The 17,140-nt window shown below is 39.3% G+C and overlaps 1 protein-coding gene across 3 annotated transcripts in view; it reads right to left on the bottom strand.

The window, feature by feature from the left end:
- Positions 1 to 17,140, bottom strand: part of SLC9A7 (solute carrier family 9 member A7) — a 181,981-nt gene that overhangs the window by 58,568 nt on the left and 106,273 nt on the right. For all 3 annotated transcript variants that reach the window (XM_028522566.2, XM_028522564.2, XM_036016617.1), the window contains exons 6-12: positions 9,621 to 9,726; positions 9,142 to 9,283; positions 7,292 to 7,397; positions 5,967 to 6,055; positions 5,773 to 5,886; positions 3,461 to 3,572; positions 76 to 229 (exon numbers count right to left, since the gene is read on the bottom strand). In XM_028522566.2, the coding sequence (XP_028378367.1) occupies positions 76 to 229; positions 3,461 to 3,572; positions 5,773 to 5,886; positions 5,967 to 6,055; positions 7,292 to 7,397; positions 9,142 to 9,283; positions 9,621 to 9,726 (823 nt within the window). The remainder of the gene's footprint in view (positions 1 to 75; positions 230 to 3,460; positions 3,573 to 5,772; positions 5,887 to 5,966; positions 6,056 to 7,291; positions 7,398 to 9,141; positions 9,284 to 9,620; positions 9,727 to 17,140) is intronic.

Genomic DNA, 17,140 nt, shown 5'->3' on the forward strand with positions numbered 1-17,140 from the left:
CATGCACTAAGCTATAGCACACCCAGCATGGGTATAGTGGTATAGACACAAAACTAGCCTCAGTTTCAAACCGACCTTATATTAAGCCATGACAACATGGGTGTTGTGCCTCCACCAACAATCCAGACAGTGAAGAAGACAATGAGGAGCGTGGTCGTGAACATCATCTGGCGAGCATAGGATGCTGTGTCTCGGATGGCGAGTGCAAATGCCATTGCTCCCCTGAGGCCTGCAAGGACCAAAGAGGAAGTTGTCCTGGTTATAATGACAAATGGCAATGTGTCCTCAAATGCACTGCTACCTCTGGGGGCTCATAAACCATATCCACTTATGCTTCTGGAGTCAAGTTGTTTTATTCAGAAAGAAGAACTATAAAGGAATATAATTTTTTCCTGTTTGAAGTTTTCTTTTGCAAAGTGTCCAAATACAATGCTAAAAACACTGTATAACTTTGTAAAGGATATTTTTATTAATATTAATAACTCTTTTATTGCTGAAATAATTATCCTGCTAGTAATATGAAACAAAAAGAAATATAAATAAGGAATAATTTTAGCTCTCCAAGTCTGTGATCCAAGCACAGCCCATTCCCTACATAGTCACTATAAACTTAAGAAACAGGTTATGTATGAATATATCAAATTTATATTTGTGGTTCATATATTATAAACCACAAAATAGTTCAACATTTCCTTAGCAAGGCCACACAGAGAAGTAACAATATAACCTGATCTACATCAGGGGTTGGCAACATTTTCTGTAAAAGATGACAAATAGTTTATGCTTTGTGGACCATGAGGAAAAATCAAGGCTATCATGTAGGTACTTATATTAAAAAAACAAATTTTCACAAAATTTCATTAACAAAAACAAGAATATAATAATAATGAGTACAATTATTGTAACACAGGCCTACTATTGAAAAGAAAGGAATTCTTTGAGTGTGGCAATGCTTATCTGGCTTGCAAAGTTAATGTTCCTGATTATCGAATAGATTATAAATATTCATCTGTAAAAGCCATTTTGAGCCCTCAGGGTATATGAACACAGGCAGCACCCAGATTTGGCTCAGGCACCACAGTTTGCTGGCCCTGATAATCTACAATAACATGTGTTAAGATTAAGCATGAACATTTTAATATTTATGTTTCTAAGCTTTTTTGTTCCTTCCCATGCCATGCTCATAATTTATTGCATACTGAAGACTGAATCCATGGTCTTTAATACATATGTAGTTTAAATTCCTATTCACCATGAGCAAGATTGTGTGTATAAGAATTAAAGTTATGCCCACTATATCTGTTTATATTTTTCCCACCTTTCCCAATAATTTCACAATTAATCTAAGAACTTCATTATGATTTACTAAAGAAGAATTATTCAACAAAAGTCACATTAAAAAACAGAGTGAAGTTAATGTTTTCTATTAATCTGTCCTAGGAAAATATTTATACATATCTAGATTACCCTATAGGCCAGTTATGTCATTGACCAATCAATCAATATTTAAGCCTCTAAAGAGATGTTATCTCAAATAGGATAACTTGGGGGTCAGAAAAAGACAATGCTTGCTATATATTTCTTCATTTTATTAGGTAAACATTGTAAACAATATGAAAGTAAAACCTCAGATAGTTCATGGCCTTCAAGAATGAGTTCTCCCAGCAGAAAATAATTTTTATAAGAGATATCTTTAAACAGCACTATGTACTTCTCAGTCTTTTAGTACAAAAGATAATAAACATATTTTAAGTTTATCTAGGTGACTGAGTTATGTCCAATTCATCTCTTTTTTCTGCTATCACTTTCCTAATACATGAGGAGGATCTTACCATTGTCCTCACAAATCCCTAATGCTTCCAAACTGCTTCTAAGTAAAACCCAAACTGGTACAGCACTGGAGCTTCTCTGTGGTCTAGACTCCAGCAGTAGTCCTCAAAGTGTAATCCTCAAATCAGTAACAGCACAGAACATGTTAGAAATTCATATTCTCGAGGCTTCCCTGTACCCACTGCTTTAACCAGACCAACAGGTGATTCCAGTGCAATCTGAAGGTTCACACCACTTTACATGTAATTTTCCATTCCAACCTTACCATCTTTCACCATTACCCCATGTGTCTTACATGTGAACCAGACTGCTTACCTTTTCTTGCAAAAGGCACATGAGGCAATCCTTCCCAGACTTTCTAACCTGCTGCCTCCTGAAATCCATTTCTTCCAAGCTCAGTTCAAAAGTTACCCCTTTGCAAAGATGGCCCTGGCTCCTCCTCTCCTCTGCATTTATTCTATACTTCTTTTGTGCAATTCACCCCACTCTCTTCAGAGAAAGCACTTTGTACACCTGTCTCCCACCAGTATACTGTGAACTCCTTGAAGGAGGCTGGTTTCTGTGTCCTCTACAACCTAGAACTGTGGCTTATAAAAGAGAATGCTCAATAAATGTTTGTAAGAGTGAAAGGCAATCATTATGGCAAGTTGTACATTTAAGGACAGATGCAAGTAAGACAATGACTACTCTGCTGAATAGTACCAGTTGGTGTGGTTTCAGTATGACTCTCTAAGGCCCCCAAGAATTACTGCATGGCAGTAAAGAGCAGTTACTCACTTTGCCTCTTGTATAGCCCCTCCCCATCCCCCAAACAGGACAGAAGTAACTTTAAGAATTACAGTAGCCTTTTGTGCCACCATTTATTTCCTCCCTCTTCTCTGCAGAGATGCTGTAACTTGGGTCTTATTTATCAAATCTGATGCTTACCACCTTTTACTGCACTATCTATTCACGCAGATTGTTCTCTCCCTTCTTTATCTGCACATATTTCCTTATTTTCCTTTATTTTCTCAGTGGCTTCTACACACTTTCTAGCTTTATAGTGGAGAGGGGGCATCTGGGAGACAGTGTAAATCAAGTGTAAATCAGCAGAACTATGACAGCTGTTGTTTTCCAGTTTGGGGTCATCTTCCTTAGGAGTGTATTTTATTTCTTTTGCTCCATACCAAGTTAGAGCTAGGAGAGACCTCAACTAATTAGCTCAATGTCACTATTTTACAAGAAGATACTGCAGCTGGGGGAGGGGTGTTGAGTGACACGGCCTATGTTCTTTCTCATTGAAGACCAATTATTTTACTTAATTTAGTTCTGGAGCCCTTCTTGAAAATTAAGAGTTATGAACAATCTAGAGAAAAATTAGGCACTTTCATATACCTCCAGGCCCCTTGAGTGGTAGGAATGAAATAAAGATGCAAATATTTTAGGTGAGAATGTTCACATTTGGTAGTAGAGTTTGCAAAATCAATATAAAGTAAGTTTACCATGTACATCTGTCTACTCAGCACTGCAGCGGATAAAACAGAACCAGAAAGCTGAATTTTTCTCTTTTTATGAATGTTATCAATACTTTAATCATATTAACACTGCCTGCTGAAAAACACTCATTTTGTATACATTTATACTGTTTTACCTGAAAACATCATCATATGTTGAAAATTCCAGCCAATCTTATGCCTTCTGCCCAAGTTGAGGAAGAAGGAGAGCGGGTAGATATGTGCAGCTCTGCCCAGGAAGATGGCAACCTGAGCACCAAATGGAGGTTAAGGGCCCAAAGTTTTCCAGAATGCCACTGTCACACAACCTCTGGTTAAACAGAGAATTTTAGGAATGCCACAACATCTCATATGATCAGGAGAGCTGCACCAAAAAAGCAATGCTGTCTAGTTTCCCTCTAAACAAGTCTCAACAACAAGTACTATTCAATTGACCAACTTTCCCAACCTGCTGGCCCACAGAGGTCACATCTAGCTCATTATGTGCACCATTATAGCTTCATGATTTAATTAAACTGGTATGACCCATCCAACATATCTTAAAATAAGTCTGGAAATAAGGTAAGGTACCATATCAGGAGAGGGGAGCTGAGAGAAGCAAACTGTGTGTTGGGGTCTTTTGGAAGAAAAAACACAAGAAGAAAAGATTACTAACCTCTGAGACAAACTACGAGGAGAAAATTTGCTGGGTCAGAAGCTAGTAAGCTTTGATTGAAAGTAAACACCAGGGGCTTGAATGACCAGCAAGAGTCTACAAATAAGAGGTAGGGAAACTTAAAGTACTCATAATACTAAAACACATTTATGTTCCTCACAAGAATCAATCTGGAAAGATTTCTCTACCTAAGTGGCTAAAATGTCTTTCAGAGATATAAGAAATGGAAAATTAAAAGTGTGGAAGAGGAACTCTACTGTGGAAACCAAAGAATTCAGGGAAACCAGTCATTCGTCACCTGCTGAATTTAGAACAGAGCCCAACAGAGAGCCACACATGCCCTGCTTACAGGAGGAAAGCCCAGTGGGAACCAGAGGAACAGGGAGCTTCCGTTCCAGCAAAGCACCAGCTGCCAGAGCTGCAGCTGTTTCGGATACAAGTGAGGGCAAAAGTATCTTCTGTCTTCTCCAGGGCAAAGCTCTGGCTAAAATTTTCTTTTTTTATCTTCGTTTTTTGTTTTGTGTTTAGCAAAAGGAAACAGGTAGTGTGTATAAAGCCCATTCTACCCCAGTAGCCATGCAGAGATCCTCCATGTAAGCAGCCTTCAGGATTCTCAGAGGATCTGACTGGCCCCACTCCAGGGTCCTCATTTGTAAACAAGGGCTGCGTTCTCACTCTCACAGGATACCATGCCAGGAATACAAATCAAAATGACATGCAAGGTCTTTCCTAATCAAGAATAAAAACACTGATCCTGCAGACTTTCAGCTATTAGTTTGTCAATCCAAGAAATGAACCCCAGTTGAAGCAGATAAGTGGAAGGATTGTGACATGGCATTAGACCATTGTCACTATCTAGCTGTTTGGTGAATATCATTTATTCCTGCACAAGACATGAAAACACCAGAAGAGAAAAATGCTCCTTTCTTTTTGCCAGCATCCCAAGACCTAAGGATATCCATGAGCCTTGGAAAAGGCAAAAGTGAATGCCCGGCAATATAGAACTCCTGCTTGGGATTTTGAAATCCAGGCTGAGCTGTAGAACTACAGTTCCAAGCCTCAGAAAAATTCACTTAAATGAAAACAATAGGATCTGAGGCCAAGTGAGCAAAACCCTCAGCTGTTGATCCACTGCTAGGTATTCACATCCCTCCTCACTTGAAAGAATCCAACCCTTAAAATTGTGTCTCTCTTCCAGAAACTACGCTCCCAGTGGGACTAAATCAAGAAACCAACTGTTTTTCCATTCGATATTTTCTATGTTTCCTTCTTCATTTCTAGGGGGAAAAAAAAGAGTCTTTTCCACCTCAATATGTTAAGCTTGGGTGAAAGCATGCTTATTACCTGCAAGCTTCCCTGGGAGGTCAGGGAGGGCTGCCCATATCAGTATGCAGTCAAGAACAGGAGTAATAGAACCTTCTAGTCTTTCAAATGGGGAACCTCCTTGATCGAATTCATGTAACAATGAAATAAGAATAGTTCCAGGAACTGACATGGTTGCTCACTCTTAGATATGCTAAGAAGGGCTCTTTAGAAAACAAACAGCCACCTGCCAGCACTGGCATAACAGAAAGGCCATCTTACACAGGAAATGCAGAAAGGACAACCTCAGAATCAATGGCAGTCCTTTAAATCAAATACATTTAAATGAACCACTTAAGCCTTCTTTTTCTCATAAAAATACCATGAACTCATGCTGGCTCAGTCATGCACCCAAAACAAAAATTATTACTATAGCTTCCTTGGCAACAGTCACCTCTCCATGTAGAAAATAATGGAACCAAAAAAGGATACAAAAGCTCCAATGATGAAAATTGGGCTGAAAACGTGCTTCTGGAAGGTAAACAGAGCCAGGCCCATGTAGGAGAAGATGAAGTTCTCTGCCAGGAAATGTAACACCTCAAAGAGCTGCAGGGAAAGGAAAAAAGGAAGCATGAAGCCCAGCGTCAGTCACAGGTAACTCATGAGGATGGAGGGCTCTTGCTCACCTGCTTCGTTCGACCTCTTGACTCTACCGACAGATTGTTGTAGGTATAATGAGCTTGTGTGATTCCACAGAAAAGTACAGCTACAACACCTGGCAATGAGAGGTTGTTTTTTATAATCAATGGAATAAAAAACAGCAGGAAAAATCCCTGTGAGACAAAAACTTAAGGTAGGCAAGCCCAGCATATCCAAGTTCCTGAATATCTTTGAGTTTCCTATTGCTGAAAGTTCTCCCTGCCCCCATCACTCATATTAACCTCTCTTTGTTCCAACCCTGCTTTCCTTCAAACCCAAGGTCCCGGACCTCGTCTCTTACTCCAGAATTAAGAGTATCCTCTCTCAACCTCTAAACTCCTACTGTATTACCATCTGTATATTGCATTTAGCATTCAGAGAGACTGTGAAGGCCTATCATACACTTTTATCATATTCCTCTCTGTTCTTAGAACAAAGGAGTTTAATTTCAAACCAAGGCTTTATATTTTTGCATGGTCTAGAGATTCAGACAAAATGGATCCAGAATACTATTCCATTTATTCAAGTCTTGATGATCTAGACTTCTGGTTAATGATAACCAGTTTGTTATGTAAGACATTTGATGCACTTGGGACTTTGCCTATAAATTTACAGATAATGGTTGAGTTTTAAGGAAGTGGGGCATTTTATAATGCTGCATATTAAGACAAGTTGCAATTTTGAAAAGGTTATAAAAGAACTTCCTCACTACCTGTGTTATGTGTGGTATTTAAGTTTTTTAATGGAAAAATCAGTGATTTGGTTTTTTGTTTGGTTTTGTAATGAGAGAATGTGAGGAACTAAAACTACACGATCACTCACAATAATAACATGAAACTGGCACCATAAAAATATGGTATTGAAAAACAATGATTAAACAGACCTGAGGAAAAGACAAGGAATACCTGTGTTCCCACTTATCTGAGTAGATACAAAATTACCTTTAAAAGTTTACATATTTTGCTTATTATTCCTGCTGTTCGTAAACTAACATAGCAATCTAAGGGAGGATACAAATAAGATGTTAATATGTTCAGTAACCCTTGCAACTAAACATACAGTTAGAATGAATACTCAAAGATATAACTGAGTTTGAAACAATAAACTTTATCCTTTAAATTTATGCAGCTTTGGGAAATAATTATTCATAAGTTAGAACATCAGCCTTGCTCAGTAATCCACCACATGGACTTTCAATGAGCTGTTAATCAACTCCATGCAGCTGCTATTTAAGAATTCTTCCCTCCCCTCAATCTCCCACAGCCCCCTATACAGTGAGGGAAAGAGTGGGCCAAGGGTAGAGAAAACCCACCTGTAAACCCACAGGCTTCTGCCAAGAGGAACGTGCTCCAGGACATCAGGAAGAAGAGTGCTGTCTCCAGCAGTGGGAAGCAGTGCAGCTTTGTAAACTTGGTCACGTCAGCCCCTGTCAAGGAACTCATCTCCAGGAACTACCAGAGTCACTAAGAACCACATTTTATTAGCCCAGGATTCCCTCCCTAAGGACCATCCCTTCCCCTCAACTCTTCCTTTGGGGTCCCAAAGGTGCTGCTTGCTTTTTAAAGTAATAAAAAATTAAGCTTTCCAGTAGAATAGAGATTATCAAGGGCTGGGAAAGGGGGATATTGTTTAATGAGTACACAGTTCTGTTTGAAATGATGAAAAAGTTCTGGAAACAGATAGTAGGGAGTTATACAACACTGTGGTTGTACTGAATGCCACTGAAATGTACACTTAAAATGGTTATAAGGGAAAATTTTATATACATTTTACTATAATTCTAAAAAATGAATGTCAAATACCAAAACCATCAAATTGTACACTTCAAAAGGTTGAATTGTACAGTGTGAATTTTATCTCAATAAAACTGAGATAAAATTTACCTGCTCATTGCACTGGAAATGGGTTTTCTGTGCTCCTTGCAATGCCCATGGGTCTGAAAGGCACAGTCTTGGCATGTGGTGTGACTGTCAGGTTAGTCCTGACAGTGCTAGGAATGCTTAGAGCTGGCCTGGGAAGATGATGCTGTGAGACCGTGTCCTCTGCAGGCCACTGAGGCCTGAGCCCATAGTAGGTGTCTAATGAAGGCATGAAGAAGAAAGAAATGTGCCACACCAGGGGCAAATACAAGGTGCGGGTATCACCTTTTGGGACCAGAGATTTTTCTTCTAACACTGTCATTCCATGGAAGACCAGCATGGAAACATCTCATGGGTGGTTTTACTGAACAATATAAATCTCTGGTGCATCAAAAGGGGCTTTGTGAAGAAAGCAATATAAATCTGTGCTGTCTAGTATAGTAGTCCCTAGCCACATGTGCTTACTGAACACTGAAAATGTGCCTAGTCTGAATTGAGATGTACTATATGAACAAAATCTGCACCATATTCCAAAGATTGCATATAAAAATTGAATGCACAAAAATCTCATTAATAATGTGTGTGTATTGTTAATTTGTATATTGATTACAGGCTGAAATCTGGCTCACATATGTGGCTCCCATTACATTTGTATTTATTGGGCAGCAGTGATCTAAATGCCACTGAAAGAAGATATGATGAAGGACTCAGCACACCTGTGGAGGGGCTACCTGCTCATTGCACACTTTTATGTGTGTTTGTGGGGTGGTTGGCTGGTTAGTTGGTTTTAAACTAAATATTGTGCAGCCTACTTAAGGAAGACTACCTCACAGTAATTCCCACTAATGGCCCCCAGCTAGTTATGGCCATGTTAGCCCTATATGGCACAGAATGCTAACAGAAGCAACAAGCTTGGGGCTAAAGCACTTCCCAGCCTACTTCTTCCTGGCCTTCTGTGAGGTGATCTCTGATTCCCAGCCTCCTCCTGGTTCTTCAGCTCTTTTCATCCCCCTAAAACTAACCTCCTTATTTCCCATCTCCAACTGGTTCATAGGAGGGAAAGAAAAATGCAAAGGTGAGGAGAGAGCTAAACCCAGAGTTACACCCCAAACATTTTCTCAGACTCTTAGCTAGGCACTCAACTGTCATGTTATACCAAAGGGGCATGTCAGAAGACCCCAAACCCCAGTGGAACAATAAATTTAAGCTTCACTTTGAAAAGAAAAAAATATAACTTTCTTTTTGCATTTATAATGTCATATAATCATACCCATGCAGGGCCAGAAAACTACAAAAAGGATATTAGAGCAGTCACAACACCAGTCACAGCTCCCATGGTAAAAGAACCACTAAATATACCTAGAAAAATGCCAACTGACTTAAAAAACGCAGCAGCATCAAACGCATGAGTGTTCAGCCCTGCTGGCTGGTAGGCAACAATAGACCTGGAATTTAAAAAGAAGAGAAAATTAAAAAGACTGTGCTGGTTTTTACACCATGGTACCAAAAACTATCCAACAAACATATGTATCTGTAATTCACCAGGCACTTCCCATGGTGTATTCACTTAACTTAGTCTCCAGTCACCATGTTATGCTAGTATAGCATTCTGATTGCTGCTGACTGGACAAAGCAATATAACATAATCAATAAAGTTGAGAAACCTCATTTAGAAAAACACCCAATTTAATATTTAACACTGTAAGATGGATCTCTGAATTTAGCCCAGAGCATTTAGGAAGCCAGAGTCTCTCTTCCCTGGGCAGAAATATTGTTACTTACGAGGATAGCACAATGGCAACAGCATCATTTAGGACACTTTCTCCAAATAGAAGTGCATAAAGGTCCACATCTGCATGTAACTCATTAAATATTGCCAGTACAGTCACTAAAAAGTAAGTAAAAAGCACATAAATTAGTTTGTTTCTGGCCTTAAGCCATGGATGACAAGTTTATAGAAGCAATTCTTATCTTCAGTGGGACTGGGTAGTTTGGGAGACAGGGAGTCAAAGGTGGATTGTCTGTCTGTGGCAGAAACAAAAATGGCAGTCTTCTTAATCAGAATGAGTTGTGAGATGATGCTTGATTCTAATAACACTGCACCAAAACACTGCCCTTCCCTCTGTAATCCCATCACAATTTCTAAAAAAACTCTTTTAAAAGATTTAACTAATTAGCTTTGGCTGGTGTGGCTCGGTGGATTGAGCACTGGCCTTCGAACCAAAGGGTCACTGGTTCGATTTCCAGACAGGACACATGCATGGGTTGTGGGCCAGGTCCCCAGAAGGGAGCACGCAAGAGGCAACCACACATTGATATTACTCTTCCTTTCTTTCTCCCTCCTTTTCCCTCTGTCTAAAAATAAATAAATAGATAGATAGATAGATAGATAGATAGATACAATCTTTTAAAAAGATATAATTAATTTATTTATTTTTATAGAGAGGGGAAGGAAGGGAGAAAGACAGGGAGAGAAACATCGATTGGTTGTCTCTTACGCACCCCAACTAGGGATTGAATTCACAATCTCAGTATGTGCCCTAACTGGGAATTGAATCCACAACCTCTTGGTGTATGGGAGGACACCCAACCAACTGAGCCACACTGGCCAGGGCTATTATGAAACTTTAAAAAATAATACTAATTAATGTGATTCAGCTCTACTATTGGGCAGAAACCCTATTCTATTGACCACTGTGTTCCCAGAACACAGCAAAACCACAGGGCACAGAAAAGGCTTTAATAACGCTTCATGAAATAAGTCTTTGTTAAGACTATACATAATTACACTTCACATAGTCTCCATATTTCTTAAGCATTTAAAAATCTGCTAGTCTCCAGACCAGTGCTTCTCAAATTTTTGTCTTCAGGACTCCTTTTATACTCTAAAAAATTATTGAGGCCCCAAAAGAGCTTTAGTTTTGTGGGCTATAGCTATCTATATTTACTGGATTGAGAAAAACAGGAAAAAATAAATATTTGATTTTAAATTGCTAATAAACCCATTTATATGATAACATATTTTAATGGAAAATAGTATTTTCTAACAAAAAATAGTGAGGAGAGAGACATTCTTATACATTTTCTCAAATCTTTTAAAATCTTGATTAATGTAAGACATGTTTCATATTTCTGTTTCATTTGATCAACAGTCAATATCACACATTATGCAGGCAGTGGAAAAGCCCACTCCACTGTATACTTGTTAAAGAATGAAAGTAAAAATGACAAATAATGTATTATTATTGTTATTGAATCAGTTTTGGCCTTATGGACCCCCTGAAACATTTTTGGAGTTTCCCAACTTTGGCTCCATTGCAATTTGGGACCAGGAAATTCTTTGATGTGAGGGACTATCCTGTGCATGGTAGGATATTTAACAGCATCCCTGGTCTCTCCCCACAGGATACCAGTAGCACTGCACACTGAGCATCTGGATGCCTGATTGTAGCAGGAGCTGTGGCATCAGCTAAGGACTGCTAGCCAGGATAAACAGCTATTTGTTTAAGCTGGTATTGCCAGATTTTTCTGTTATTTGCAGCCAAATGCATTATAAACTGATACAATTAGAAAAAATAAACCAAACAAATGTTTAGCTTAGTGAGTTATAAGCCAACCACTCTTGTAATCATCATTCAGTTCAACAAATCAGACTTGGCTAGCCTACACAGAACTCCTTCCATATGTTCCATCCTAATCTCAAACCCCTTCCTTCACTCAAAAATAATCACTAATCTGATTTTATAATAATTGCTTCCTTTCATTCTCTTGTAGTTTGACCACCCAATATATATTCCCTGACACTATCATTTGGTTTTGCATATATTAACATTTATTTTTAAATGCTTTTTTACATCTCTTTTACTTCACAATTACCCTTTCCACTCCTGTCAGTTCCCTGTTCATAAGCCCTATTGTTTAGTCCTCTCATTTCTCAATTTTCTAATACTGATATATATAGTTCTTTTATAATTTCTATCATTTAAAAATTTCCTTTAGGTTCTGATGCAATATTAATAAAGTTTGATCTGACTTTGGGACCCTATTTTTTGTATGACTTCATTATTTGTAACTTTATTATTCAGAAGGATTAACTTCATTTTTCTTACAAAATGTTTGCAAGTTCAATATCAATCCATTTCTGCTCCTCATACTAAATCAGGGGTAGAAGGCCTAGAATACACTTCCTATTTTCATGGCTCTAGGGCTCCCTCTTCTGGTTTTACATTGAAGTATTAAAAATGTGGCCTCTGGGTGTACCCACCTCCCCAGCACTCTGAGATCTATATTCTCTGGTCTCTTCCTCCACAATATCTGAGGTTTCTTTCTCCTTTAAAAAAAGATTTGATGTATTTATTTTTAGAGAGAGGTGAAGGGAGGGAGAACGAGAGGGAAAGAAGCATCAATGTGTGGTTGCCTCTCGAGCGACCCCTACTGGGGACCTGGTCTACAACCCAGGCATGTGTCCTGACTTGGAATCGAACCTATGACCCTTTGGTTCACAGGCTGGCACTCAATCCACTGAGCCACACCAGCCAGGGCTATTTTCTGGATTATTTATTATATAAACAATATCTGTGGCGCCTTACATAAAACCTATAATGGTTAATTTTATGTGTCAACTTGATTGGGCCATAAGGTACCCAGATATTTGATTAAACATTATTGCAGATGTGTCTGTGAGGTTCTGGATAAGATTGACATTTGAATCAGGAGACTGGATAAAGCTGATGGCCCTTCCCAATGTGGGTGGGACTCATCCAGTCTGTTTAAGGTTTGACTTAGAACAAAGACAGAGTAGAGGAGAACTATCTCTGCCTGGCTGTCTTTGAACTGGGTTGTCAGTCTCCTCCTACCTTTGGACTTGGACTGAAACCACACCATTGGCTTTCCTGGTTCTTAGGATTTTGGACTGCCAATCTTGGGACTTCTCAGCTTCCATAACTGCATGAGTTAATGCCTTATAATACCTCTCTCTCTCTCTCTCTCTCTCTCTCTCTCTCTCTCTCTCTCTCTCCCTCTCCCCCTCTCTCTCTCCCCCCCTTCTCCCTTTCTCCCTCCCTCCTCTCTGTCTCTACACACATACACACATACACATGCATCTCCTATTCTGTTTCTCTGAAGAACCCCAACTAATACAAAACCTTTACTCTAGTAGTTTATCATTATGGTTGACCTTAAATGACATGAAAGTTAGGGGTGCTGACTGCCTTGCACATTTGAAAATCCACATATAATTTTTGTCTCCCCTAAACTTCATTGCTCCTCTGCATCCACAGGGGATTGGTTCAAGGATCCCCCTGCAGATACCAGAATCTGCAGATGCTCAAGCCCCCTCTATGAAGTGGAGTAAATCAATGCATACATTTGACCCTCCACATCCACAGACTCCCAACTATGGACTGAAAACTGTACAAGTATTTATTGAAAAAAAAATCCGCATATAAGTGGACCCCTGCAGTTCAAACCCTTGCTCAAGGGTCAACTGTATATGACAAGAATTATCTTGTTTTTAACCCAATGTTGATGAAAAATTAACATTCATAACAACTGTGCTAAACATTTTACAATCTCATCTAGTCCTCATAAAAGCCTATGGGTAGCACTATCATTTCTCCCAATTTAGAGAAAAGAAATCAGGTCCTTTATGATGGGCTACTTTCTACTGCAGTATTGAAATTCCTAAAATCTTGGTGGTTGAACCCAAGAATAGTTTTATCTGTTACTCATATAATATGTCCACTGGGGGTTGGCACCAGAGGCCTCTGTTCACATCACTCACTCAGGGACTCAAGACTGATGGAGATTAATCTCCACAAACATAGCACAAGGCTGGCAGCCCAGGGTGTCTGGGTCTCAGGACTTTATCAGTCAGGGTCCCAGGAGGAAACAGATGACATCCTCAAATTAAGCAATGGGAGGAGTGTTTAAGAAGGGATTATTTATAGAAGTGTGGTGAGAGTACAGGAAAGCCACAAGGGAGAGGGCAGTACTTGAGGCTGAAACAGGGTGCTTTATACCATCCCTAGGCTCAAAGGGACCAGTGAAGGAGTGATAGTCGGAACCAGGAACTATATAGAGAGGGTCACCTGACAAGAGCTGTAACTTTTGATCAAGGGACACAACCAGCCCTCAGGGGCCCTGCATCCCCACCTTCCTTCTTTTGATTCCACTCAAACAAATCCAATGGGAAACTAGAAGGCAAAGGAACCTCTGAAATCTTCCATACAAATCAGCCTCTTGGCATGGAGAGAGTGGAGAAGGGTGACAAGTAAGTCTGGAGGGGCACATAGAAGTATACAACATAGCCACCAACTATGAGAACTTAGTACACAGCAAAGATAAAGATTTCAGTAAAGCATTTGAGCTACCTGATTTTTAAAGTTCTTCTGAGTTTTAAATACTGTTTTCCTAAAATGTTACAATTATCAGTGGTAAAAAAAAATGTACAGTTAACTCATATATCCACAACAATGAAGGATAGGTTACATAATTAATCATAATAATTAGCATTTCTTCTACTTTAATATAAATAAAAATTTATTTTCTACTGTTTATACTGATGTTCCTGCTAAGGGCCCTGGAGATTTCTAAGCAGGGAGACAGTGTAAACTGATCAACATTTTATTTTATTTATTTTTATTTATTTATTTTAAAGATTTTATGTATTTATTTTATTTAATATATTTAATTTTTAATATATTTTATTCATTATGCTATTACAGTTGTCCTATTTTTCTCCTCTCATTTATTCCCCTCTGCCCTGCACCACCCCTCCCACTAGCACTCCCCCCACCTTAGTTCATGTCCATGAGTCATACATATAAGACCTTTGGCTTCTCCATTTCCTATCCTATTCTTAACCTCACCCTGTGTATTTCCTACCTACCATTTATGCTTCTTATTTCCTATACCTTTCCCCCACATTCTCTCCAATCCCCCTCCCCCTCCCTGCTGATAACCCTACCTGTGATCTCTATTTCTGTGAATCTGTTCCTGTTCTAGCTGTTTGCTTAGTTCATTTTTGCTTCTTTTTCTTTAGGGTCAGTTGTTGATAGTTGTGACTTTGTTGTCATTTTACTATTCATATTTTTCATTTTCTTTTTCTTAGCTAAGTCCCTTTAATATTTCATATAATAAGGGCTCGGTGATGATGAACTCCTTTAACTTGTCTTTATTTGGGAAACACTTTCTCTGCCTTTCCATTCTAAATGATAGCTTTGCTGGATAGAGTCATCTTGGATATAGGTCCTTGCCTTTCATAACTTTGAATACTTCTTTCCAGCCCCTTCTTTTTTTATTTTATTTTAATTGTTGTTAAAATACAGTTTTCTGCCTTTACCCCCATCCCAGCCCACCCAACCCTAGCCCTCCTTACCTCCTTCCTGTTTCCACCCCACCTTGTTATTGTCCGTGTTTCCTTTATACTTCTTCCTTCAAACCCTTCCCCTTTTCCCCTGAAATTCCCTCTTCTCTCCCCTCTGGTCACTGTCAGCCTGTTCTCAATTTCAGTGTCTTTGGTTATATTTTGCTTGTTTGTTTGTTTTGTTGATTAGGGTTCTTGTTAAAGGCGAGATCATAGGTATTCGTCTTTCACTGCCTGGCTTATTTTGCTTAGCATAGTGCTTTCCAGTTCCATCCATGCTGTGGCAAAGGATAGGAGCTCCTTCTTTCTTTCTGCTGCATAGAATTCCATTGTGTAAATGTACCACAGTTTTTTGATCCATTCATTTACTGATGGGCACTTGGGTTGCTTCCAGCATTTGACTATTGTAAATTGTGCTTCTATGAACATTGGGATGCATAGGTTCTTTTGGATTGGTGTTTCAGGGTTCTTAGGATATAATTCTAGTAGTGGAATTGCTGAGTCAAAAGGTGGATCCATTTTTAGTTGAACTCCTTCAGTTAGTTGCTCCCATAGTTCTTGAGTCATTTATTTTGTGCATGATATTTACTGCTTTGTACTGAGTGTTCACAAGTGCTAAGTGCTCTTTAATACACTGATGAAATATTCAGGAAAAGTTAGTTGAATTAACAAATTAAGGTTCTTTGTCTTTCTTTCTTCTCCTATCTGCTATTCTTTTATTTTTTTCCACTGCTTTTTAGAAACCTATACCAGCACTCCTCAGTCAGTTCACTGCAATTTCTCTGTTCATAAATACAGTTGGAAACAGCTGTTGTGACCCTGTTCTCTTTGATTCAAAGGTTCTGCTGTGGGTGGGACAATTTGTTTACTCCCAACTTTTAGAAGCCACTCAACTAGTCTGTCATCCCCCATCATCTCCCTGGTGTCAGCACCTGTATTCCTCATCATGGATCGGCACAGCCTTCCTCAGGAGGGGAATGGCAGAGCTCCTGCCTTGCTTTATAAGATGATAGACAGGAAGAATGAGAAACTAAAACTCAGAGCAGTCAAATTCAGACCACTGCTGTATAAATGCTACTTGTGGACTTCTGGCCAAGATGGAGGTATAGGTAGATACACTTTGCCTCCTCACACAACCAAAGAAGGACAACAACAAATTTAAAATTAAAAAAATAACCAGAACTGCCAGAAAATCAAATTATATGGAAGTCTGACAACCAAGGAGTTCAAGAAGAAACATTCATCCAGACTGGCAGGAGGGACAGAGATAGGTAGCCAGGCAAGGAAGTGGCTGGAGGACCAGGGTGGTCCCACATTTGCATGTGGATAAACTGGGCAGAAGAACTGTGGAGCAAGACAGACTGTGCAACCCAGGGTTTCAGTGCGAGAAAATAAAGCCTCAAAACCTCTGTCTCTAAAAACCTGTGGGGGTTAAGGTGGCAGGAGAAACTCCCAGCCTCACAGGAGAGTTTGTTGGAGAGACTCACAGGGTCCTAGAACATACACAAACCCACCCACCTGGGAATCAGCACCAGAAGAGCCCAGTGTGCTTGTGGTTAACAGGAGGAGTGACTGAAAGCCAGCTGAGAGCTGAGAAAGCAACATTGTTCCCTCTCAGCCACCTTCCCTACAGACAGTGCCTTGGGGTACCCTGCCTTGGTGAATACCTAAAGCTTTGTTCCTCAACAAGCACACCAAGACAAAAAATATGTCCCAAGTGAAAAAACCACATCAAAACTCCAAAAATAGAACTAAGCAATAAAGAGATAGCCAACCTATCAGATGCAGAGTTTAAAACACTGGTATTCAGGATGCTCACAGAAACGACTGAGTATGGTTACAAAATAGAGGAAAAAATGAAGGCTAAGCAAAGTGAAATAAAGGAAAATTTACAGAGAACCAACAGTGACAGGAAGGAAACCAGGACTCAAATCAA

Source organism: Phyllostomus discolor, chromosome X (genome assembly GCF_004126475.2).
Source record: "Phyllostomus discolor isolate MPI-MPIP mPhyDis1 chromosome X, mPhyDis1.pri.v3, whole genome shotgun sequence".
In the NCBI taxonomy this organism is placed as follows: Eukaryota; Metazoa; Chordata; class Mammalia; order Chiroptera; family Phyllostomidae; genus Phyllostomus; species Phyllostomus discolor.